The 27,614-nt window shown below is 40.0% G+C and overlaps 1 protein-coding gene across 4 annotated transcripts in view; it reads left to right on the top strand.

The window, feature by feature from the left end:
* Positions 1–27,614, top strand: part of gdpd4a (glycerophosphodiester phosphodiesterase domain containing 4a) — a 49,967-nt gene that overhangs the window by 2,221 nt on the left and 20,132 nt on the right. For all 4 annotated transcript variants that reach the window (XM_036584926.1, XM_036584925.1, XM_036584924.1 and 1 more), the window contains exons 2-9: positions 10,308–10,608; positions 11,589–11,692; positions 13,812–13,905; positions 13,991–14,050; positions 15,209–15,307; positions 15,442–15,535; positions 21,714–21,859; positions 23,164–23,246. In XM_036584926.1, coding sequence (XP_036440819.1) covers positions 10,426–10,608; positions 11,589–11,692; positions 13,812–13,905; positions 13,991–14,050; positions 15,209–15,307; positions 15,442–15,535; positions 21,714–21,859; positions 23,164–23,246 — 863 coding nt within the window. In that variant the 5' untranslated portion in view covers positions 10,308–10,425. The remainder of the gene's footprint in view (positions 1–10,307; positions 10,609–11,588; positions 11,693–13,811; positions 13,906–13,990; positions 14,051–15,208; positions 15,308–15,441; positions 15,536–21,713; positions 21,860–23,163; positions 23,247–27,614) is intronic.

Raw genomic sequence — 27,614 nt, 5'->3', positions numbered from 1 at the left:
CGCAGTTAATCTGGTGTTGGTTTGCAGTGTCTGCTGGGACTGCGCTGTGCAGTCTGAGACTGGAATGAAGGCAAAGTCCAGTAGGGGTGGAGTCCAGCATGTCTGAGCTCATTCATCTCCTTCCATAACCAGGTCTGTGTGGAAGGGAAGTATATATGATTTTAAGAACAGCTCGATTTAGATTTTCATGTCTTTCATTCATGTCTTTATCTGAAAGACATGCATCTGCACAGACACAGAGTCTGGATTACTTTATATAGGTGAAGTACACCTGCATATATGAGGAATATGTTTTGGGTAAAATAGAGCGTAGGCAAAGAGACAATAGAGTGCAAATAATAAATATAAATACATATAATATAATAAGAAAATAGAGATGCCCCCCCCATATATATATATATATATATATATGTATGTATATATATATGTGTATATATATATATATATTTTTGGGATGTTAAGTTCATTCTGGATGCTATACAGCTTTCTGAATTATTGAATTATCTACAGCTCCATTAATAATCCAGTATTAATTTTTGCACCTCCAAATAGTTTGAAAACTATGAAATATCAGCATCATACTACACCATACTTTATGCTGTATGGTATGTTATATATTTGACTACTGGCCAATCCTAGCCCAGAACACGGGATACCGATAGCCATTTTCAGTTGAGTTCTAGCACAGAAAGGCTTGGCTTTCCTGAAAACAGGTGGGAAGAAATAAAAAAAATGTTTCCAGGCATTTACTTGGTCCATCTAATGAGCACAACACCAAACAAAAGATTATTTACGCTGACATCAGCAGCAGTAGCGGATTTTATTGCATTACGGTGTGATTAGCTGTGTGAGGTGTGTTAAATTAGCCCACACTGCCGTGTGTGTGTTTGATGGGGGGAAATGACCTTCAGTCTGTGTGTCTTGTTTTATTGCTCAATGGCATCTCGCTGCTCATCTCTGATGGTTTATTGGACTTCATTGTGAGTCTTTCCGCTGTGGACAGGGACGATATGCCCTCCATCACTTTTTTAAAATGCACTTTTTCACGCTTTCAACGTGAGCTAGAGGCTGTGGTGAAATCTGTAAATAATGCAGGTCCACTGTTACTGCCCAGCTGACATAATGCAGCTAAGAGGAATTCAATTATAACATGAGCTGATTAAAGAAATCCATCACTGAGCCACTGATATGTGGACCTGTGGACTACAGCTGTTTCCCTGGGTGCTCTACACCCAGTTACACGGTTACTCGACTTCCTCAGTAATGCTACGGCCATTTCCATGGTTACGCTACACTCATTCCCATGGTTACTCTACACCCGTTTACGCTACACCATATTCGATGGTTACACTACACTCGTTTCTATGGCTACTCTTTACTCATTTCTATGGTTACTCTGCACCCTTTCCTGTGGTTACACTACACTCGTTTCCATGGCTACTCTTCACTCATTTCCATGGTTACTACACCCATTTCTGTGGTTACGCTACACCCATTTCCATGGATATACCGTACCCATTTCCACGGTTACGCTAAATCCATTTTCATGATTACACTAAATCCAATTCTGTGGCTACACTATAGCAGTTTCCATGGCTACTCTATGTGCATTTCTGTAATAACACTAATTTCTGTGGTTACTCTACACCCGTTTCCATTGTTACGCTACACCATTTCCGATGGTTACACTACATTTGTTTCCATGGCTAGTCTTTAATCATTTCCACGGTTACTCTACGCCCGTTTCTGTGGTTAAGCTACACGCATTTCCATGGTTACAGTGCACTCGTTTCCATGGTTATGCTACATGCTTTTCCATGGTTACACTACACTGGTTTCCATGGCTACTCTTCACTTATTTTCATGGTTACTCTACATCCGTTTCCGTGGTTATGCTACGCCCATTTCGTGTGTGTGAGTGATTTTGCATACATTTATGTGTATATATATACATTAAATGTTTTGACTGGTTACCATGTCCACCACTATGGACAATTCTGACACTGTAATGACTTTGTTTGTGTCTTAATGATTGAATTATGCAGAAAATTTGAGAAATCAGTGGAATTCTCCTTTAAGTTATTTCATGTATGAAGACTATGTTACTTAATTATGTACAGTTGCTGTTAAGAAATGATTATAATTTACCATAACGATAAATGGGCAGTGATTAGTTGGCAGTTTGTGTGCTGATAATGCATATTTTACATTCACCTGCAGGTGGATACAGACTTTTAGACACATTTTTTAATGAAGTCTTTTTGAAGGCCTGTAGTTCATTATTTCCCAGTAAAGTGCTTTGGAATGAAAGTATCTGCACGGCCTGTTACTCTACAGTTAAGACAATTTTTTATTCTTTGACCTTTTTTAAAAACTTTGATTACTCAGTTACTTGTCAAAATGATCAGTAGATGGCGTGATCACTAATATAATAGATGTATTCAGCCCCAAACAAAACACTGATGAAATGTTCCCTTTTTACCGAGGGAGGACATCCATTCTGCGTCTTTCACTGCTGATCAGATTTGTGTCTTGACCTCCAAACCCCAACAAGGATTGATGTTTTTTGACTTGAGGACGGTCAGAAATAAACACTTCTACGTTTGTGGAGCCGCTTTAGTTGATGTGATGTTCCATTAGTTAATGAAAGGTCAGAGGCAGCCGACCTTAATGACGTGTTTAACCTCAGAGTGTTCTTTAAATCCTCTGCTCAAACCCAGAGACACTAGGAAATACCCAGTGCTGTGTACGCAAGAGGAGGAGATAAACTCACCTTTAATCATCTACAGTGTGTGGAGGGTGATATTCACTCCATTCACCCTCCCATATTACACCACCATCTTTACCTATCAGTCATTTCCTCTCCAGCTTCACTAGATCCCCACTGACGCGTCTTATTATGTCATTTAGGAAATTACTGTGGAATCCCGCAGTCTGATAAGCGTGGGAACAAAGCTAGATTTAATTTATTGATTCTCTTCTGTAGTTACGATAACAGGAATGATATTGAACTGGCAGTAGTAGTGATAAAACAATCTGAATTTAAATCAACATTGCTACCAACTGCATCAGGCAATCGCTAGGACGTAAAGTCATTCAGAGTGATTTGGTGTGAAATGCTCTGTTGTAGTGGTGGTGATAGGAACCAGACGTCCGCCTCTAAAAACCCCCTTCACAGAAAGTTATTAGGTGAAATGGTTATTGCTACCCTGCCTGATGTCTGAGACATAGTTTTATGATAGCTTTGAGAAGGTTTTGGCGTGGAACGTGTATTTTAAAATTCATGGGGGAGAGGTACACCCAGGGCATTGTGGGGCAAAATAGTCCCCAAAGAAAACTTATTTTTTCAGTGTTGCCACTATTTTATCATCATCAACATTCCATATAAAACTCAGAAGACACGTGAAGGTAATATTCAGGATTTTATTGAGATTTGTGGACAAACTGGAACAAAGAAAATGTTCTTACAAAAGCAGTGGCACATTTAACTTAAAGAAACAGTTTTTAAGAAGCTATTGATCGTAAAAAGTTTTATTATTCATATTATGCTTAGGGTACTATGTGTATATATATGTATACACACACACACACACACACATATATATATATATATACGTATGTGTATATATATGTATACACACACACACACACACACACATATATATATATACGTATGTGGATATATATATACTATATATATATATATATATATATATATATATATATATGACTTAATAATTGTGTCTTAATGATCGAATTATGCAGAGACTTTGAGAAATCAGTGGAATTCTCCTTTAAGGTATTGTATTTATGAAGACTAAGTTACTTAATTATGTACAGTTGCTGTGTGAATTGATATGCTACAGTATTACGGGCTGCTGGGATGTGTAGTTCAAGCCATATTTAGTCAGAAGTACGTGTGAATAGAGTGCTTTAAACAGCTGTTGCAACAGAGGCTCTCTGAGGGTTAAAAGGGTGCTATGCAAAATTACGAGAGACCTGCACTCTTAAAAATAATGGAACCAAAAAGGGTTTTCTGAAGTGATGCCATACAAGGACCTCTTTTGTTTCCCTAAGGACCTTTCAGTGGTTGGTTCTTCAGAGAACCATTTTTGTGAGTGAGTTGTGTGAGTGTGAAAGATCTTTTTAAAGTTTAAACAACCTCCATTTCATTTCTATACCGATTAAAGGGTTTTGTCCATACGTGGAACCATTTAGGAATCTTTATTTTAATTGATTTTTTATTCAGCGTTAGCAAAAATACACTGCTTAAGAATGAACAGGAGGAGAAATCAAACAATTAATAAAAAATAATGAGCTGTTGACCAGTGAACTGCTTACTACAGTTATGTGCAAAAGTTTGAACACCCCTGGTCAGTTTACGCATTTTTTTTATTTTCTAAGTGAAAATAATAAGACTTGAAATGATTAGATTATTAGATTTTGAACAGGCCACATTTAATGTGTTATTTTTTTCCAATTTGTTAAACTTAAAATTCGACGAAATAGAAATTGTGCACTAAAATTAGCAGGAAAAATGACGTTTTTAAGTGTGTTACTTCCTTTAACTCAGGAAATCAACCAGACGTCACTTGACCAGGGGTGCCGAAACTTTTGCACGCAACTCTGTGCACTAGTTATTGAGATTGTTGTTTACAGGCTCTCTTTTTATGGTACTTGCGCAGTTGTTCAATGTTCTAGAAGTACTGACGTTGTCCATGATGATGAAAAGTGCATTATGATGTGAATTAGTATGATAACTGTAGTAGCTTTTGCTTCTTTAGTTTATAACATCGTCATAGTGCCCTCCCCTAATGGAGATGTTCTTTTGGAGAGCAGTGGTGGGTGAGAGATTTACGGTTCTATTGAGAGTAATAACTGAAGGAACAGACTGAATGTACCGCAGTCTCCCACCTACACACCAACCTGTGAGGACACACTCATTGAAAGCCACTGCGGATGCCAAGGACAGCTGTCGCTATGGCTACAGAAAGCCCAGGAAAGTCTCTCCTGCAGATTCAGGAGCAGCCCAGGACTCGAATTTCATCCCAGGATCCCTTCTCCTCTCCTTATGCTTAAAGGAGAGGAGAAGGGATCCTGGGATTTGTGTTGTCTACAACACAAATATAGACGTTTTATTTCAATATAGATGTTATTTACTATCTGAAACCTTCTATCAGACCTACACGTGGTGCATGGGGTAAATCTGTTTTCTTTGGGAACTATTTTGCTTCATAACTTTTCACCATGAATATATATTTAAAAAATAAACTATATCAAAACCATATACACCGATCAGGCATAACATTATCACCTTGTTTCAACGCTCATTGTCCATTTTATCAGCTCCACTACAATTACAGACTGTTGTCCATCTGTTTCTCTGCATACTTTGTTAGCCCCCTTTTACCCTGTTCTTCAGTGGTCAGGACCCCCATGGACCCTCACAGAGCAGGTACTATTTGGGTGGTGAATCATTCCCAACACTGCAGTACCACTGATGTGGTGGTGGTGTGTTAGTGTGTGTTGTGCTGGTCTGAGTGGATCAGACATAGCAGAGACATGGACGTTTGGTTCCTTTCACCACCACTGTGAACAATTCTGTTTCTTTAGAATGGAGCATTTTACATCAAACCACGCTGAATGACTTTGTTTACATCTCACTCGTTTAATTATGCAGATATTTTAAATGGAATTTCATAATATCTGCATAATTTCCCTTTACGTAATCTCAGATAGACTTCGACACCCAAACAGAGCATTATTTGTGCAGTATGGACGTGCCTGAATCCCAAATCTCCACTTCTTAGCTATATTATGTACTGTTTGGGTGCAGAAGCCAGTATTTGAATTCCTACACAGTGCACTATATTTGAGATTCAGTCCCAGTGTGGAGGAAAGGGACATACAACACCATTAGTTTGGTGCTAAATAAAACTGGAAATCGCATAGAGGTGGTGAAGGAAGTCAGAGTCACCATCCAGTGTGCAAAAAGTGAAAGTTTTACATTAAACAGTGTTATGATTATTAAACAGTCATGTTTATTATTATATGACAGAAAGTTTAAAAGGTTCATGGAATCACTGCTGTAGACAGTGATGTGCGAAAATTCTTGTTCTTTTTCAAGAGTCTGTGGTTGGATGGAAACAGTCTTATACTCTAAACTACGTATCTTGGTGAAAAAATTGTTTATCTCTATTATTAATATTTAAGATCCTAAATCTTTATTAGACAGATTGTGTGTTTTATCATATTTAATGTCATCTGCTGTTTTATAAAAGCAGTAAGCCACTTGAGGCTGCACATTACAGTGATTTTATCAGGGGTAAGAGAGTTTCACTGTGCTTCATGTCATGCCTAATAACACCCTTACCTGTGGTAAACGTACAGGCTAATTGCTTTATTTTGTCTGTACATTTGTCCATTTTTACCAAATTATTCCTTTAAGCCTGCGATCCACCTGCCAACTACTCTGGCAGTCCATTTAGGGGGTGAAGAAAGAGTGACCATTGGGCACAGACAGTTCTTTCCGCTCCTGTATTCCCTCTTTCAGTTCGTCCTTTACCTCCCACACCGCCACAACTCAACTTCAGGTCCTGTATTGAAGGATGGCTGAAAAACAGGTGTAATGGCCTCCATAATAGACCTCTGAAAAGCTTAATAAGCTAGTGTCATCTTCTCATCTCCCCGCCTCAGACCCTGGGGGCTGAGTGTTTACTTGGCCACGCTCAGGCATTAGCTCTTAGCACTAGACCTGCAAAATAAGGCTATTTTTACTCTAATCTCTCACCGTAATATCCACTAACGGGCTTAGCTGCTCTGTGACAGGAAGCTAACACTCTTCTGAAGTTCACAGACCCAAATAGCCTCTTACAACTGAGAGTGTATTGATGGGGTCAGACGCTGCGGCCCCAGGACGACCCCTGCAGCTGACAGGCTACCACTGTGACCATATAGCAGAATAACTTATTTTTTACTCACAGAAGAACCGAGTGCACTTAGCTGGTTAAGTACTGCTTTAGTCAACCTCTAAAGGTCAGTATGTGGCCCACGCTTTTCATATTAGTTTCATAGGTCTTTCTTGTGCCTATAGAAAAAAAAATGTATTTATTTGGTTTTATAGCCTTTATTGAGGTAATACTGACTGTCTCTCAGGCCTTCAGTGCAGAAATGTGCTTGTAGTGCTGATGTAAGTAGTTGTTAGTATTTCATTTTTTTATTGCAGAATATTAAAGAGTGTTTTTGTAATTTTGTACTTTGCTGTTTGTTTAAATAGAGATTAGTTTGATTTCTGTTTACACATCCCAAAAAAATGTCTGCGCTTACTGTAATAGTTAATTTATCGCTTCTCATATCATCGTCATGATATTCGACAGCTTTAACGAACGTCGCATTTTATGTCAAAATCGTGCAGCCCAAGTTTAGAGAGAGTAGATGCTCAGTAATTTATCGTAGATAATATAAAGCTATATTAGTCATTGAAAAATTCATATCATTTATAATATTTATTTAATAATTCATATTAATTAATGAATAAATAATAGTGGGTACTAAACGATTTATAGTAGTTATTGAATGATAAATATTTAGATTAATATCTGTGTAATAAGCTCTAAGTTGATTAACAGTAGATATTGAATAATTATTAGTTACTGAATAATTCGAAGTACATACTGAATAATTTATTGTTATTCCAGAATAATTATTAGTAGTTACTGAATAGTTCATATTAGTTACTCAATAATGTCTTAAGATTAACAAGTGAATAATAAGCGTAAGAGTTTAAATGGTTAGGCTATAGGTGATGAGGAGCTGCTCTAATGGAATCCTTCTTTTACTGGTTTGTTATCTTTTTTTGGTTTGTTTTGCTGTGGCCTGAATTAGAGAAGCACATGCAGGAATATGAATGAAGGCATATGAATGAGTTTGCCGCTATTTCTGGATCAGGGAAGCCCGCGGGAGGCACGTGAGGCCAAAGCTTCTAATGACCAGTGTGATGGACTGGCGCAGGGTCATTAATAAGCAGCTTTCACTCTGACTAACCACACAGCCTCATCCGCTGGAATCGCTCGTCTGCTGGAATTTTTCTAAACAGGCCAAATAAGATATTAAAGGGCCCATATCATGAGAAAACAAACGTTCTGGTCTTTGTTTTTTTATTATTGTTTAGAATTATTATGGCTTTAATTATGTACAATTCAAGGTTTCAGTCCATATATGGAAACGTGCAAGCTGCAAAAACAGTTTATTGTGGTTGTGATGTCATAACCATGAAATCATATAACCACCTTACCATTTTACAACAGTTTAGCCTCACTTGCTCCACTTGCTTACTTGTGACAGGGTCAGCAAGTCAGAGCAGGGGTCATTTACATATGTCAGTTGTAAAAGGCACACAAACAAAAACAGGGATAAATCTAGATTGGAAAAAAAATGGTCATGTAAAAATGAACTATGACTGTTTTTGGTACATAAAACCTTGTGCAACATAAGTGGACCTCAGAGGTTAAATAAAAGAAGGATATGGACTCTTTAAAGGGAGAATTCCACCAATTTTTAAAACTTTCTGAATAACTAAACAAGTAAAGAGACATTCAGAGGGGTTTTGTGTGAAATGCTCCATTCTAGAGAAACTTACCAGGTCAGAATTGTTGACATTGGTGGTGATAGGAACCAGACATCTGATCCAAAAAACAGACATTGTTTTACGGTCTAAAATGAATTTAACAAAATCCTTTAATCACGGAGGGGTACGTGCAGGGCGTTGTGAGGCAAAGTAGCCCCCCCCCAAAGTGTTTTTTTCAGATTTACCACTATTTTACCATCATGAACATCCACATAAAAGCTCAGGAGACTCGTGTAGGTTCACTGGTGGTTTTGGTTGGTAAATAAAATGTCTATATTTGTGTTGTAGTCATGGTGACCCCTGGTTCCTATCAGCACCACTGTAAGTCAGAGACTGTATGTTTCTCTACAATAAAGTATAGAAATTTTGAGAAATTGGTGGAATTTCCCTTTAATATTTTCCTTATATTACTATACTTTATTCCTGATTTGTATTATTTTGCTGAAGGTGGTGTAGATGTCCATACTAAAGTGTAGCTGTTGCAGGTCATGTGAGGTGTTGGATGTCAGGTTTCTTCGGGCACGAGCTGCAAAATGCTGCTGCTCCTCTCTGCCGCAGAATTGAAAAGCTTCCTCCAATTTAACGAGAAAACGTGTCCTTGAATCCTCGAGTGGTGCTTCAGCATCTCTCTTCCTCTTTCATCTGTGCTCAGTTTCTCTCTCTCTCTCTCTCTCTCTCTCTCTCTCTCTCTCTCTCTCACTCTCTCTCTCTCTCTCTCTCTCTCTCTCTCTCTCTCACACTCTCTGTCTCTCTCTCACTCTCTCTCTCTCTCTCTCTCTCTCTCTCGCTCTGTCTCTCTCTCTCTCTGTCTCTCTCTATCTCTCTCTCTCTGTCTCTGTCTCTCTCTCTCTCTGTCTCTCTCTCTCTCTCTCTCTGTCCCCTTCACGCTGTCTCACAGCAGCTCGGGGGCAGCGTTACATATTTAAGATTGGATTATGAAGAAGAAATGAGGTATGGATGAAAAAGACGTGTCTCTCTTTTAACTCATTTAATTCTCTTTCTCTCTCTCTCTCCCTCTCTCGCTCTCTCCCTCTCATATTTTCTTTCACTCTCTATCTGTCTTCATCACTCTCTCTTTCTCCTCTTGTCCATTTGTCCATTTCTCCACCTCTTTCTTTCTCCCATTCTCTTTTTCACCCCTTCTCATCCATCGGCCTTTATCTCTCCATCACTCCTTCTTATTTTCTCTCTCTCCCTTGACCTCTTTCTTTTTCCTTCTCTCTTTCCGTCTCTATCTCCTTACCTCTCTCTACCACCTTTCTGTATTTCTTTCTTTCCCTCTTTTTCTCTTTGTTTCTCTCCCACTCTGTTTTTATTTCCTCTCTCTTTCTGTTTGTTCTGTACCTCTTTCCACTTCGCTTCTCCCTCTCCCTTTATCTCTCGTTTACTTTCTTTCTGTCTTCTCTATCTTTATCTCTCTTTCTCATTCTCTGTCTTCTTTCCCTCTCTCCCTTTCTCTTCTTCTCTCCATTTCTCTCTCTTTCTCTCCTTCTACCTCTCTCTCTCTTCTCTCTCCTGTCCCCCTTCTCTCTCCCTTTCTGTTTCTCTCTCTTTCTCTGTCCCCCTCTCCCTCTCACTCTTTCGCTCTCTCTTTCTCTCTCTCTGACTCTCTTTCTTCCCCCTCTTTCTCTGTCTTCTATCTGTTCTCTCTCATTACTCCCCCCTCCTCTCTCTCACTCAGGTCTCCAGAAGTGTGGAGTGATCAGTCTCTCCTCCAGTCTCTCTCTCTCTCTCTCTCTCTCTCTCTCTCTCTCTCTCTCTTTTTTTCTCTCTCCATGCTGGTGTTTAACGGCTGACCCATGGGCCGCTCTCCGGTCAGCCTTTCCAGACTGAAGCTGGGGAGATTAAAGGTCGTGCGGCGGCAGCTGCTTCAGCGTTATGAACACCAGCCCTTCGTCTCCTGTCTGGCCGGACTGTACGGCTGCCAGTGGAGGCGCTATCAGAGGGCTAAAGCTCAGCCTGGAGAGTGCTGCTGCAGCCGGGTGAGAGGACACGCCCTCCCTTCTCCTGAAATGTTTTAATGTTGGATTTACACTTAAGCATTCAGGCAAGCTTTACATTGACTCTTTAGGAAAAGACCAACAAATTAAGCCTGTCTCTGAACATTACTGGAGCAGCCTGTTAACTTGTTAGCCTACTCTACTCCAGAGTGTACTCCTGTTACAGAGAGACTGTAAGCAGGGCACCGAAGGCGCATGTTACTTTTAGAAACTATTTTGGGAAAATCAGCAATCAAAAATACTTACATGTGGGAAATACTAACCAATAGAACACCAGAGGCTGTGTGCTATCACAAATGACTTCTTCGGTACTCGAATATCAAAACTAGTCAGAATTCACGTCCGTAGCATAAACATCTAGAAATATAACATGTACAACTCTTAATTGGACAAGCATGAAGCTCTCCCGCGCATGCAGCAGCAATTCACATCCTCATATAAGCTAAACATCCTGACAGCGCGCACACAAACCCGCTGTAAACCCTCCAGCTGCTGTGCTTCATTATAGAAAGCTTATTCGCTCACTTTGGCTGCATTTGCTGATTTCACTTTTCTCGAGTGTGCTGAGCGCTGCATCGATTACACACTCTCTGCTGACACATGCTGTTTTGTAAAAGGAGCATTTTTTCACTCCAAAACAAATCTGCCCTGATTTAGCTCTAAAACCTTCTTATGACTAAATAGAGGGTGCGTATAAAGGTTGCTCAAGCACTGCGATGGTTTGAATCATGATGTGGTGCTATTCGTCAGCAGTATTAGAACAGCTGCGACGCTTGGCCCTTGGATGACTCACTCTTTCTTTGTGTGAGCTAAGAGGCCGGGGCGTATTGATTTGTTGATTTGTGGGATTTTAAAGGGTGCATTAGTCTGACGCACTTCTACAGAATCCCCTCACACTGACATGCGCTAAGTCAGTCACTAAAAGCCGTTCTTATTGTGTGTGTTATCTGTGGTTGTTTCAGTTGGAGTGTGGAAGTTTCGGCCTCCTCATCGTTACGTTTTTCCTGACGCTGGTGTTCCTGTATTTCTGGAGCGAGGCTCAGAATGACTACAACGACTTTGATTGGTAAGCATAAACGCCGCAGCACAACGGAAGTGCCGCCCACGACTGCAGCATCCAAAATTTCAAAACCACTATTTCAAATGAAGGTACGCACATCAGCGACAACATTCGATTCCGAGCATGGGATACCTGTATTTTCTGGGTGCTGTGTTTCCAAGGTTACATATTCCCACCCTGCTGAAAAAGAAGTGCTGGTTTAGCTGGTCACCCAGCATGGTCATGCTGGTTAACCACCATACCAGCTTCCAAAACACTACTGTGGTAGTTTTTCTAGCAGGGTAGGACTGTATGTTCCTTATGTTCAGCTCTTTATGCATCATAAGTCAACATGATACTTTAAGGAGACCCACAAAACGTTTCCAAAGTCATGGTTAACATCATAAGGTCATCCAAGGTCATACAGGGAACAACAAGGAGCAGGTTTTTCAATAGGAATGCACTTATCCTTAGCTAGGCTAGGGTAATTTACAGAGAGAAAAACAGTCAAGCTCATTTAACATCAGACGTGGTAACCGTGCCGCATGACGCACCACGCAATATGCTCCTATATTAATCAGTGTAGCCTTTTGCACCAGCCGCACACATCACGCGGCATGTAGCGCTAAAAATACGCTCTGGGTCTATATCTGACGCGTGCCGCACGCAGCGTGCTAGTAGTTTCTGTGCAGAAACAGCAGTGAAATGCAATGTCTCTGCTATAATATAGGCTAATAAACAAACCAACAAATCTAGTTTTAAGTCTTTGACAGGTTGACTGACATCCTTTGAGTAGGTTAATGTTGTGAACACACAGGCATCTCCTCCTCTTCATATAGCGCTACATCACCTGGCAGCTAGTGAAGGTTTTATTGTTGATCTCTTTATGTCATCATCTACATGAAGCTTATATGAGTAATAAACAGACAATACAGATGTTTATATTATGTGACAAACGCAACACAAACAGCTACCGCGCTTGCTTTGTGACGCGTCCAGTGTGAAATACCAAGCGACGCGTAGTGGTTCTGGATTAACGTGCCACATCTGTGTGAAATGGTGTGAAATGGGCCTTAGTCTTTTCGATAAACAGACAGATGCTAATGAAAATGTTACCTCAGCTAACATTACTACCTTAGTCTTTTTCTCTCCTTGTGTGTTTCATCTCTAAAACGGTCAGTTTGTGAAATTAATTAACTGATGCCAAACATGATAAATCATTTTGAAAGTTAAATTTCATTAAAGCAGAGTTTAAAAATGAACTTGAACTTGACACTATTTTGTTGTTGCTTCCACTGCAACATGTTCTATGTAGTATAACAGCACTCTGTACTGTATCAGCTACATGATGCTATGCGATGCTACACAGGTCGCTGAAATTCCACTTATTTTTCAAAATTTCTGTATCATTCAGTGGTGGAGATGTAAATAGTCATTCTGAGGGGTTTGATGTGAAATGGTTCATGGTATAGAAGCTTACAGACTCAGATTTCTTTACAGTGGTGGTGATAGGAACCAGGGGTTGTGATGTCTACAACACAAATACAGCCATTGTATTTACTATACAGAGCCACCAGTGAACCTACGTGTGTCTTTGAATTTATTTATGTAATGTTGATGGTGGTAAAATAATGATAAATCTGAAAAAAGTCTTCTTTGGGGACTATTTTGCCTTAGAACACTGTGCATGTTCCCCCCTGCCATGACTGGATTAAACAATAGGTTTCAGGCCAAAACCTTATTTCAAAACGATCATAATACAAGGCATCAGGCAGCATATTCATAACCTTTTAGTGTAATAATTGTCGGTGAGGGAACTTTTAGAGACATTGAACTCTTCAGACGTCTGGTTCCTATCACCACCACTGTGAACAAATCTGACTCAGTACGTTTCTCTAGAATGCAGCATTTGACACTAAACCACTCTGAATGACTTTGTATTCATCTTGAACATTCCCCTTTAAAATGGCAGCATCTTAAAGTCTTATGTCTTGAGGCTTGTGATTATGAACATATTGATTGCCCATTGTCTTTTGATAGCAGCCCATAATTGGCTGTTGACCATCTAAAGACACTGCTGACGGTCTGCATTCTGCACACTAAATTAATCTGGATTTGTTGTCGACTCTATGTTGTGTGCACTCAGGTTTAACTTCGGAAACCTGGGCTTTTGGTTCCCCTGGTCGGTGGTGCTGCTGGTGGCGTCTGCAGCACTTTTCACCTACATCGCCCTCCTGCTGGTGAGAATATGGAACTGCAGCTATGTTAAACTTAGCTCTGTGAAGTGTTTTGCTTGTTATCTGATGTAATTTTACATACTGGCAGGTCTTAGCGGTGTGCCTTCTCTCTGAGGGACAGAGGCTTTACCTACACTGGAGCCACAAGGTGAACACTTTATGGTTTATGGCCTTTATTATTATTTCTGCAGTGAATTTAAATAAAGTGAGGGGACACAATATTTTGGCACTTCTGTTTTTGTTATTTAATATACTTCCATTGCATATATTTGTTCATATTTTACAAGTACAAAACCAAAAAAATAGTTTGATTGCTCAGCAGAAGCTTGTTGCTAGGCGGTTGCTGATGTGTATCTAGGCAGTTGCTATGGCAAGAGGGGTGCGAACTGAGTGGTTGTTAGCTAAGTGTTTTTGCTAAGTGTTGTGAAAAATGAATGGGAGTCTATGGGGGGAACAAGGGATGAAAAAAACGACACACGGAGGAGCGCAGGTCAGTATGCCTGTGAATTACACCTTGGGGTTCTGCCCTGAATGAGTCCATGCAGTCTAGTATCTGTTGGGCAAAGGAAAGGTTAGGATTTGAATGGGGACAAAAATGAACGGGACTCTATGGGAGGAATGAGGGATGAAAAACGACACATAGAGGAGTGCAGGTCAGTATGCATGTGCAGTAGAGTTTGAGGTCCTGCCTTGATTGAGTACATGCAGTTTGGTGGCTGTCGGGCAAAGAGATAATACGCCTAGTGTGGAGTCAAAAATGAATGGGACTCTATGGGAGAAACGAGGGATGAGAAAAAATGACAAACAGATGAGTGCAGGTCAGACCAACATTGAGTTTGTGCTTGGGGGCCTGCCCTGAGATAGTATATGTGAAATGGTGTCTTTCGGTTGAGCAGAAGTACAGTAGGTGGGCGTGCAATTTTTCACCCCATTCATTCCTATGGGAAAAAATGTGTAATTTAACGAAGATTGTATGAAAACCGTACGTCGGATCAAAAAGCAGTACACAAGCACACCTTTCCTGATCAGACCAAACATTCCGAAGTTAGAACAGTGTTGATATCTTGAAAACTGTGGGTTGTGTTAGTGGACAAAAATCCAGCAGAAGAAGAAGAAGAATATATAATTAGGAGAACAATAATGTTGCACAATCAATAACATCAAATACATTATGTGTGTCAGTTTGAAGTGGATATGTGCACTGGAAGTATATTAAATAAAAGCAAAAGTGCCTGAATACTTGTTTCCCCTCACTGTATAAACCGTATTGAATAACTCTGATATTTTCTTTTTTCGGTTTTTATAGATTGGTATTCTGGTGACCCTCACCTTCTCTATCAGTGCTACAGCTGTGCTCTCTGACCTATGGAGCAAAGAGTGGAAAACGCTCCTGCTTTCCTTTCAGGTTGGTCAGTCCACATTAACTCACAAACTCAGGTGGTATTCAGATCGTCTCAGCAGCTTCATTACAGTCACTTACGTGCCTGAATGATTGAACTTATTAATAATATTGCCGTTTATTGTCTGAATTGTCTGCAGGTCACAGCACCCTTTCTGCATGTGGGTGGAGTCTTGTTAATGACTCTCCTATCCTGGCCAGTAGCCTTACACTTCTTTCGAATGAATAAGAGAGGTGAGTACTGCTGTTCACTGTAGTTTTGCCTGTTGCTGTTTTTGCTGCAGTAGGTTGGCTTAATTTCTACTGAAAGCTACAGTAGAGGTTCCCAACAGCCAGGCTGCATACTGGTGCCGGGCCCAGGGAGTTAACGGCCCGAAACAATGCAGCAGTGAGCAAGGAAAACCACAAAAAATATACCACTGAAAGGGTTCAGCTCTGGTTACAAGTTAAAGAACTTATTTAGTTCTATACACCTTAATTGAAACGTTATGGGTGGTATAGTGTGGTGGGTAACACCTCTGCCTTCTATGCTGTAGACTGGGGTTCAGTCCCCACCTGAGTAAACACCCTACAGTCCTTGGGCAAGACTCCTAACACTACCTTCGCCTACCTGTGTAAAAAATGAGCAAATTGTAAGTCGCTCTGGATAAGAGTGTCTGCAAAATGCCATTAATGTAAAAGGGAATTCCACTGATTTTCTAAAAATTCTGTATAATTAAACTGATAATAAGTAAAGGAAATCAGTCGCAGTAGTTTGGCGAGAAACGCACCATTCTAGAGAAACACAATTAAATTATGAAGCTAGAATTTTTCACAGTGGTTCTGATAGGAACCAGGTGTCCATATGAGTTTTATGCTGGTAAAAGCTACATCAGGGTAGGTTATTACATAAAATGGTTATGAATATGTTGTCTGATGCCTGAGGCATTGCTTTACAAAAGTTTTGGCCTAAAATATATGTTTTTTAAATCGATTTATGGCGGAAATGTAAATGCAGGGCGTTCTAAGACAGAATAGCCCCCAAAGAAACCATATTTTTTCAGATTTATCACTATTTTATCATCATCAACGTTCCGTATAAACCTCAAAAGATACGCATAAGTTAACTGGTGGTTTTGGATAGTAAATAAAATGGCCACCACCACTGTAAACAGTATCTAGGTTATTAAGCTTATCTACCATGATCCATTTCATACAAAACACTCTGAATGATTTTGAATTGAATTAATCAGAACTTTTGTTTTGTTTGGAAAAACACACTGGGACTAATAGCTTATTAGACGTAAAGTAAATAAGGGGGCAGCTGGCATGTTTGTTAGTTTGGCTTTGAATTTGCATCTAGACAAATAGAGCTGTTTTGGAACAGTGTACTCCGGTCCACAGAGCCCTGCTGGTGACATCCTGTATGAATAAAAATAATGCGTGAGATAATTACATTGTGACCATGACTTAGTAAGGCGTGGAAACTAAAAACCTAATGCATGGCCGTGACTTAGTAAGGGAATGAGATAAGTTGTGGCCCCAATTTAGTAAGGCGTGGGAACGAGATCCAGTGCTCTCATCATTGAAAACCCTATAGTTAACATGACAGGCCCAGTAGCTTGTTAGACATAGTGGAAGTAATAAAGGGGTGGGGACAGTTTGGCTTTGCCTGCAATTCAAAACAAAACAAAAAAGGCATTTTCACAGCTGGTTATGTGAGATTTCTGTTTATTACAGTTACAATACCATATTCATAGTGCATGATAGTGATGAATGAGTAAATGAATATCAGTGTGTCTGTGTAAAGATCAGAGCTCTCTGCTCCAGCTCCTTACATCAGTTGTTTGATGTGTTTGTGAAATGCGGTCGGAGATGACGCATCAGTCGTCTTTGGCGGGCAGAGTGTTTCTCTCTGTGGCTTCATCACTTTCTATCTCGTTCTTTCTTTGTATTCCTCTCACTCTTCTTCTGCGGCCCTCCCTGTCTCTCCATCTGTGTGTCTGGTTGTCATGGGTGATGAGGTGGGGGGCTGACTCACGTCTGGACTCTCAGAGGGCGCCTGATGAGGGGATGACTAACGAGGGAGGGAGAGAGAGAGAGAGAGAGAGAGAGAGAGAGAGAGAGAGGGGGTTACAGGCTTGCACCGACTGTGTCAGCTGTTCTATTGTTCAAACACCACACTGACATCTTTCTCTTGACTCTGTCTCTCTCTGTCTCTCTCTCTCTCTCTCTCTCTCTCTCTCTATATATATATATATATATATATATATATATATATATATATTAGACACTCCTACCTTGTCAGTCCACCTTGTAGATGTAAAGTCAGAGACGATAGCTCATCTGCTGCTGCACAGTTTCTGTTGGTCATCCTCTAGTCCTTCATCAGTGGTCACAGGACGCTGTTGGCTGGATATTTTTGGTTGGTGGACTATTCTCAGTCCAGCAGTGACACTGAGGTGTCCAGCAGCACTGCTGTGTCTGATCCACTCAGACCAGCGCAACACACACTAACACACCACCACCACATCAGTGTTACTGCAGTGCTGAGAATGATCCACCACCCAAATAGGACCTGCTCTGTGAGGGTCCATGGGGGTCCTGACCACTGAAGAACAGAGTATCCAGAGAAACAGATGGACTACAGTCTGTAACTGTAGAACTACAAAGTGACCCTATATGGTCAGTGGAGCAGATTAAATGGACAGAGAGTGTAGAAACAAGGTAGATATACCTTGAAGTGCTCAGTGAGTGTATATATTTATCTTTCTCTCTCTCTTCTGTATTTTATTTCTGTCTCTCTCTTTTGTTCCTCTCTCTCTTTTTTCACGTTTTCTTTCTCTCCATCTCTCTTCTCCTCTTTACGTCTCCCTCTCCAACTCCTTCTCTCTCTCTCTCTCTCTCTTTCTCTGTTTGTGTCTCCATCTCTTTACATCTCTCACTTTTCACTCTCTCCTCTATCTGTGTCACTTTCACTCTTTCTCTCTTCTTTCTCTCTCCTCTTTCTATCTTTCTTTCACACCTTCTCTTCCTCTCCCTTCTTTCTCTCTCCACTCTATCTCTCTTTCTCTCCCTCTGCTCTCTTTCTCCCTTCTCTCTCTATCTCCCTCTATCTCTCCATCTCCTTCCTCTGTCTCTCCTCTTTCGTTCTCTCCCTGTATCTTTTTATATCTCTCTTTGTCTTTTTCACTCTCTTTCCTCTCTGTTTCCCTCACATTGTCTGTCTTTTTCTCTTTGCATCTCTCTCTTTACATCTCTCTCACTCGCTGCCTTGCTCTCTCTGTTTGTCCCTCTTTTTCTCTTTACATCTTTCTCTGCTCTTTTGCTGTCTTCTCTCTCTTTCATTCTCACTTTATCTCTCTTTTTCCTCCTCTCACTTCTCTGTTCCCTCTCTTTCACTCTTTCTCTTTTGTATTTACATCTCTATCTCTGTCTCTCCTCTCTCTATCTCTCCTCTTTCTTGCTCTGTATCTCTTTATCTCTCTTTGTCTTTTTCACTCTCACCTCTTTCCCTCGTAGCATCTCTCTTTCACTCTTACATATCTATCTCTCTCTCCTCTTTCATTCTCTTTCACTTCATCTCTTTTTCTCTTTACATCTCTTTCTCTGCTCTTTTGCTGTCTTATCTCTTTCACTCTTACTTCTTTCACCTCTCTTCCTCTCTCTCTCACCTCCCTATTCCTTCTCTTTCTCTCTTTCACTTTCTATTTACACCTTTTTCTCTCTCTCTTCCTCTTTCTCTCTCTGTATGTATCTCTCATTTTCTCTTTCTACTCTCTCTCTCTCTTTTCTATATTATTTTAATGTAATCACATATTTACATAATTATGTAGTTACGTGATGGACTAGATTTAAATTTGATTACGTTCTGTATGGACAGCTTCGAGTCTGGACTTCTTCCTAAAGAGTAGTTTAGAGTCTCCTCTTCTCAAGTTCTCCTCTTGTTCTAATAAGTTATGAGTGAGAAATAATTCATGTAAAATTACAGCGGTTATTGGTGGTAATATCTGCTACTTCTAAGGGCTGTTTAGATCAGCAGGGTCAACTCTGAGGGCTGTATTAGGGAGAGCTGAATGTGGAACCGTAAAGCAGAGACATAAACATGTGATTATCACCCTGTTTTTCCCATAACAGACTGACGTCACTTCCTAACAGAGTTGTGTAATGACTTATTAAACCACCTTTGTACCAGTCCTGAATACCGCTGTTTTATAACTGCAGCAGGATTGCACAGACCTGGACTCAGACCCACAGAGTGTATTCAGGAATGTTCTTCTCTGCCTGAACAAACAGGCTTTAAGTGGAGAGTGAGGTGGGTCTGTAGCAGGTGTTGGGTCAGATCACACGGCTTTCGTAAGTGCTGGTTATGAATGCTGTCTGATTCACACTGAATGAGCTCCATTCTGTTCAGCCACGGCCAGAGAACATCTTTACATATCAGTCGTGGTGCTTTTATGACTTAATAAAAAGTTCAGCATGACGTACTGGATTTGAATATGATCATATTACAGTACTGTGCAAAAGTTAACCCCTGTGTGGTGTTCACGTTTTTGTTTTATTGGCTTTTCAAATCAATACAGCCATATCAATTTATGTAAAATGCCAGATGTTTAAAATATCAGAAGTGCCCAGTGTAGGGTTCTCCTTTAGCAGCTGTAGCCAGTCAGCAGCCTGTCCATGTTGTCCACCCACACACACACACACACACACACACACACACTAACAGCAGACCATGTAGGAGGAGAACAGAGTGAAGAACACAGCACCTCCATACTTTTACTCCCCGCAGGTTCAGCCCAACACCATGTGTAATATAAATGTGTGGGGGGTGAACAGAGTGAAGACACTGAAAATGGGTTATTATATATGTTCTTCACAGAAAATGAGCAAAGAACAAGAAATCTGAGGTTGAAATAATAATTATTCGCATCATTTTTTTTTGGTGAACATTGAAAATGGGTCCCACAGACCTGAACACCACACAAGGGTTAAATGCCACCAGGAGTGTTGGCTGGGCATGTAAAGGTCCAGCGATCAGCCCTGTTCATTGTAGGATTGTTTTGGACTATCCTGACCCACAGTTTTTGAAGCATCTGTTAATGGGTAAACAAAATCATGAAAAAAAGAAAATTAGAGTGAAAACACAGCCTGTAACAGAAAATGAAAAAAACATCAATTTAAAAGATGCTAAAACAAGCCATTCCATCTGGGTGATTTTGTGAGTGTACTGATAACCATTTTAGAGGCCTGCTTCTGAACCCGAGTCTGAGGGCCCAACAAAATATCACGTTTTGTGCTGCGTGAGGGCCAATTTTGCACGTACATCAGGCCTGGGCTGCGCTTGCTCTCTGGGTCATTTTTATGTAGTAGATTGGCTTTTTTCTTTCTCTCTCTCTCCTTCTCTCATTCTCATTCTCTCATAACATTATAGTCTAGAGCTGTGTTTGGAAGAGCTCTGTTGTTGGAGGGGTGGGTGAATGTGCCCCTGAATCACACAGTTGGTGATTAGAGAGATGTGCAAATGAGCTTGGATAAAACGTGTTACATCTGCAGGGATGTTTCTCCACAACTCCTTAGTTCAGTCTTAGAAGCTGGTTGATCATTTTCTGAAGTAATCAAACACATTGAGTGATGTTGAGGTCTGGACTCTGGGGTGGTCAGTCCATTGTTCAGCTTCTTTGTTCGATGTGTCTGTCTCCTTTTCTCTGTGAGGTTCTTCTTGATCAGCTACACATCCTTTCAGACCCACAGCGCTGAGTCGTCTTCTCACAGTGGAAGGATGGACAGAAACACCTGTGGATGTTTTCAGATCTGAAGCAGCTTGATTTTCTCCTCTCTCTCAAAGATGAAAGCTTTGAGTGTTGTTTATCTGATGGGGGCAGTTTTGGTGTCGACCAGGTCTTCCAGGTGGTTGTTAGGAGTCACATGTTTTCTGCAGCTTTTAATAATTTTTGGAACTCTAGTTTTGTAAACTTATGTTTTTTTGTGACTTATTTTCCTTTAACTTTCTCCTTCCTCATGCAAGTCTTATATCTGATCTCCTCAGATGTTTGCACAGTACTGGACTTACTGTGGCTTGATTGGAGCCCACAAAGGCAAATGCTTGAGTATAAATGTTGACTCCATTTATTTAGTTTCCGATTGATTCCATTAGACTTATTATTAAAAATAAACTCACCTTAATGGAACTTGAGAAACTATTTACACAGTAGTGAAATATGCACAATAAAAACAACGAAAGGTTTGTTTTTTTTGGATTTTTTCATTTAAAAATAGCCCGTAAATTATATCCTGGCCTAAAAATATTATTATAATGAATTCTAGCATTCCAGAACTGATGAATCTCTACCTTCATATCTTCTCCAGCTACCACTTAAATTGCTGTATTTCTAAATGACGTGTGTGTTTCTGTATTGTGTTTGTTGTGCAGTGAGGCAGGTGATTATTCTGGGTCTGTATCTGGCTGTGCTCTTCACTCTGTATCTGGTTCCGCTGGGCATGTATTCCCCCTGCATTAAAGAGGAGGGCACACTGGGCCCGGCGCCGATCCTCATCGGGCACAGAGGAGCCCCCATGGTAACCTCTCTGTTTATATCACCAGCATCAGTTGTGTGTTTTAACCCTTACATTCACACCACAGGGCATTTCCTCCTGCCTGCTGCTGTCATTATTTCACAGGAGTGACAAAAAAAAATTTAAATATAAAAAATTCCCCTGAAAAAGTCATTGTTTGTTTGACTTAAAATGTCGCAATTAAATAATTTAATTTTAACCTAGGAAAATTTGTACTTTATTGCTGTTGTGCCAAAACCTTGTACCTCCAATATGGTAAATTTGTAGTGGAAGGGAAAAATGTTATTCTCTTTAAATATAAGTTACATTTATTCCTTTTGGGCCAGTTCTGTGGTCTGTTCATCAGGAATATATATGATGTAAAAAGTAACTGCTGTTTTAAAATGATGTAAACTGAATTGTAAGATTTTGACGTGTATGTGACGATGTTCTGACTGTGGCATAACTAAAAAAACGTTTACATTAGCATTTAATTTTTTGAGTATATATAATAAGCACTAAAAAGTTTTAAGAGTTTTACATGCTTATGTTATCGGTGTTTCTCTGAGGCTAAAATCAAGCCGATATGTACCGTCCTACCTCAAGTGTACAACTCAGAACATTAAAATGTTCGCTTTTATGTGGTGATGTTGACCGTTTCCTGTGTATCTCCCAAGCTAATGATAATGCTAGTGACACAGTGCATTTACTTAAGACAGTGAGACAGATGGTTATATGGAAATATGGAAATAACAGCTAAATTAATGTTTTGAGGTGTTTTCTGCTCTTTTCGCATCTCCCATCTCTGTCATTTACAACATTATGCCACAATATACTGCATTGGGCATCCTACACTACACTATACAACAGTACCTTTGACTCTATACTGCATTATACACACTACTCTGTACTACACTGTACATACCATCTCTGTACTACATTATACATACTACACTATACATACTACACTAGACTACACTACATATGACACTAAACAGCACTACACTACACTATACGGCGTTAAACACACTACACTACATTATACAACACTATGCTATGCTATACACTATATACACCACACTATGCATACATGCTTCATTGTACTATGCTAATTATGCTATACATACACTCTGTACACTAATTATACTATACTATAAAAATAGCCACTCCCATCTCTGCCATTTATATTGAAATTTCATATCCCATTAATGTTACAGACTGTGATAAACTGGCATTACCCACCTCTATTTCACATTCTAAGAAATATATTTTCATTTTTCATGCAGGCCTCTGAGTCACAGAGCTGAAATTTTCTGTTGTGTTTATAGCTCGCTCCCGAGAACACGCAGCTGTCCTTCCAGAAGGCTGTGGAGGCCGGAGGAGAGGGGCTGGAGACCGACGTCAGTATAAGGTGAGTTTTTATATTCTGTTTTCCTTTTTGCCTCCATCTGTCTCTCTTTCTCTTTCTCTCCCTTCCTCTTTTGCTCTTTCTTTCTTCCTCTCATTTTCCTACTCTTTTTTTTCTCTCCTCTCTTTCTTCTTCGATCTCTTCCTTCTCGATCTCTTTTCACCTCTCTTAATATCTTTTTCCATCCTCCTTTCTCTATTTCCCTCTCTCTCTTTCAGTCCCATGTTCTCCTTCTTTTTCTCTCTGTCTCTTTCTGTCCTCTCCTGTGGCTACCTTTCTCTTGCTCTTTTTTGTCTCTCTTTACCCCTCTTTTCCATCATTCTTTCTCTTTCTCGCTCTTTGCCTCTTTCACTTTCCCTCTGCCTCGCATGCTCTCCCTTATCCATTACTGTCATTATTTTGAGGCTGTATTAGCCTCCTCTCCTGCTCTCACCTTATAAGTAGCCACACACAACTTCCTGTATGTCCAGTGGTCAGGCACATGTCCAGCCATGAGCTTTCTCCTTTGAGCCCTCTGTCATCAGCTACAGAGCTCACCTTCAAAGATCCATCCATTCATAAGATCCAGTCGTGCTCACTACCTTCAGTTATTTACATTATTTAAGAATATGGCTGCATCCAAAATCACACACTATACTGACTATACTGTACTGCTCCATACTGCACTATACATACTGCTGTATACTATGTTATACATACTACAATAACTATACTACACTATACTACACTATACATACTGCTCTGCACTGTTATACATACTACAATAACTATACTACACTATATTACACTATACATACTGCTCTGCACTGTTATACATACTACAATAACTATACTACACTACACTACACTATACATACTGCTCTGCACTATGTTATACATACTACAATAACTATACTACACTATATTACACTATACATACTGCTCTGCACTGTTATACATACTACAATAACTATACTACACTATATTACACTATACATACTGCTCTGCACTATGTTATACATACTACAATAACTATACTACACTATACTACACTATACATACTGCTCTGTACTGTGTTATACATACTACAGTAACTATACTACACTACACTATACAACACTATGCTGTGCTATACATACTAATCTGTACTACATTATATATGCTACACTATACTAAACACTATACACTATACTGTTATGTATACTACACTACACTATACAACAGTACATTGGACACTATACTGCATTATACACACTACACTACACTACACAACACTATACTACACTATACATATTACTCTGTACTACATCATACATACAACACTACACTACACTATACATACAACCTGGTATACCAATGGTATACTTTGCAATACAACCCCATTTCCAAAACAATTTGAGACACTGCGCAAAATATTAATAAAAACAAAATGCAATGATGTGCAAATCATTTAAACCCTATATTTCATTGAAAACAGTACAAAGACAACATTTCAGATGTTGAAACTGAGAAATTTTATTGTTTTCTGAAAAATATTTGCCCATTTTGAATATGATGCCAACAACACGTTCCAAAAAGGTGGGACGAGGGCAACAAAAGGCTGGTAAAGTTGTGTAATGCTAAAAAAAACACCTGGTGGTTTATTGGCAACAGTTCAGTACCATGATTGGGTATAAAAGAGCATCTCAGAGAGGCGAAGTCTTTCAGAAGTAAAGATGAGGAGGGGTTCACCACTCTGTGAAAGACTGCATGATCAGATGCAGTGCAACAATTCAAGAATAACGTTTATCAACATGAAATAGCAAAGAACTTGGGGATTTCATCATCTACAGTACATAATAACATTAAAAGATTCAGATAATCTGGAGAAATCTCTGTATGTAAGAGACAAGGCCAAAAACCAGTATTTGCTGACCGTGATCTTTGGGCCCCTCAGGCAGCACTGCATTAAAAACAGACATGATTCTGTAGTGGAAATCACTTCCTGGGCTCAGAAACACTTCTGAAAACCAGTGTCTGTGAAAACAGTTTGTCGCTGCATCCACAAATGCAAGTTAAAACTCTAAAACACAAAGAAGAAACCATATATAAACAGCCCAGAAACACTGCTGCCCGACCATTTACTGGACTGGGGTTTCCTGGGTTCTTTTTGGAAATCATGGACACTGTGTCCTCTGCGCTAAAGACCACTCAGCTTGTTATCAGTGCACAGTTCAAAAGCCAGTATTCAGGATGGTATAGGGGTGCATTAGTGCACATGGCATGGATGACCTGCACATCTGTGAAGGCACCATTAATGCTGAACGATACATGTTTTGGCAACATATGCTGCCATTCAGACAACGTCTTTTTCAGGGAAGGCCTTGATTATTTCTGCAAGACAGCATCAAACCACATTCTGCATGTATTACAACAGCATGGGTCTGTATTAAAAGAGGCTGGGATGCTAAACTGACCTGCCTGCAGTCCAGACCTGTCACCCACAGAAAACATTTGGCACATTATGAAATGAAAAATACAACAAAGGAGACCCTGAACTGATGAGCAGCTGAAATCCTTTATCAAACAAGAACGAGAAAACATTTCACTTTCTAAACTACAGCAGTGTCTCCTCAGTTCCCAAACACTTACAGAGTGTTGTTAAAAGAAGAGGTGATGAAGCACAGTGGTAAACAGGCCCCCGTCCCAACTTTTTTGGAATGTATTGTTGGCATCAAATTCAAAATATACATATATTTTTAAAAAAAACAATAACATTTCTCAGTTTCAACATTTGATATGTTGTCTTCGTAGTATTTTTATTGAAATACAGGGTTTACATGATTTGCATATCATTGCATTCTATTTTTATTTACATTCTGCACAGCATCCCAACTCTTTTGGAAATGGGGTTGTACTTTACAATACTACCCTGTACACTGTACTGCTCACATGTATACATGCTGCACTATACTGTACATAGTTTTATATTATACTGTACTAGTGTTCAGATGTTATCTGCATTCATTGTCAGGCTAAAGCAAAAGAGGCAAAACTGTAGAATTCATCCTTCATCTCACTGTCTAACTGTGACAAACTGAGTTTTTCCTGTTGACTCTCTCTAGCTAAAGATTTCTCCTTTGCTGGCAGCCTCTTTCCCCTCATGGTATCGGACAGCTGGGAGGCTATAAAAGCTTACCCAATTTTCCCTGTTTTGTTTTTGTTGCTGTTGTTGCTACAGCCATTATCCACTCAGCACACGATGGCTATATTTTACCTGTCAGGGTGCTTCAATGACTAAAGCTGTAAATGGACTCTGTAGGAGTAAATTCAGGGCTTTGGGTTTTGCTGTGTTTGTTCTGGACTTGCACTGTAAATTCATTTCATGAACAAACCAAAAACAAAAAACATCTCACTGCCTTCAAAGAGTCACTCATTCATAAGATCCTTATCACTGGACACAAGGACACGCCAGCCAGGTGGCCTCTATAAATAGAGAGCAGACACTGGCAGCTGACCATGTGTCACGCCACCCGGCCATGATGAGTAGAAAAGCCCATTAGCGTTACTCTAATCCGGTTAGCGGAGTAGCATCCTCACAGACCCAGCTAGCACGCTAGTTCATATGACATGGACTAGAAGGTCTTTGGAGCTGCTGTTACCTGGGAAAGGTGGTGGGGTAGGAGATCAGCCGCTGATCTGTCTCACAAGAGCCTGTAAAGAAATGCGGTGACTCTGAAGGTTTGTAGGGTGAAGGAGAAGTGAAAGCAGGACATAATTTATTGCGTGCTATATGATGTGCGGCTGAAAGGATGTGTAGCTGTTATGAATCCATTACTGAGAAAAGGAAAGAGGCAAGAAGAGCGATCGTACTAGAACACAGAGGCTGGACATCTGAGATGTGGAGGAAGGGTTTATGGACTGAGTCTAAATTTATAAAGGGGCTACTTTAATTCTGGGAAGCAGAAAATGCAACTAACTTCTAAGACTGAACTTTGTAGAAAAATATCTCTGGCCCTTTTTTAAAAACTGTAATACACTCTAAGGCTCAATCCTGTTTCTTAATTTTACCCCTAACTCTTGTTTTCGAGTGTCACCTCGCCCCTTAGAACTGAGTTACAAGGTAGAGGTTGAAATCTTTCCCTATGAAATGGGACCCTCAAATAAAAAGAGCATCACTTCATTAACAGCTACCAGCGCTGCTCTGTAGGCGACCCTGCCAGTCTGCAGTGACAGCAGAGGAGGGTAAAGTTCAGCTCCTCACTGCTGGGCTTTAGTTACATTTAGGGCATCATATGCCTTCAAAGAGGGGGGCAATTATTTGTTATCACCCACCCCTAATTCTTCAGTGATATGAAGCTGAATTTAGATATTCACCAGCTTCTCGTTTGAATTTTCCTGTTCCATAGTTCA

The sequence above is a fragment of the Colossoma macropomum genome, unplaced genomic scaffold, assembly GCF_904425465.1.
Source record: "Colossoma macropomum unplaced genomic scaffold, Colossoma_macropomum, whole genome shotgun sequence".
Taxonomy (NCBI): domain Eukaryota; kingdom Metazoa; phylum Chordata; class Actinopteri; order Characiformes; family Serrasalmidae; genus Colossoma; species Colossoma macropomum.
Note: the sequence above shows the minus strand (reverse complement) of the source record. Positions and strands in the feature narration are given on the sequence as shown.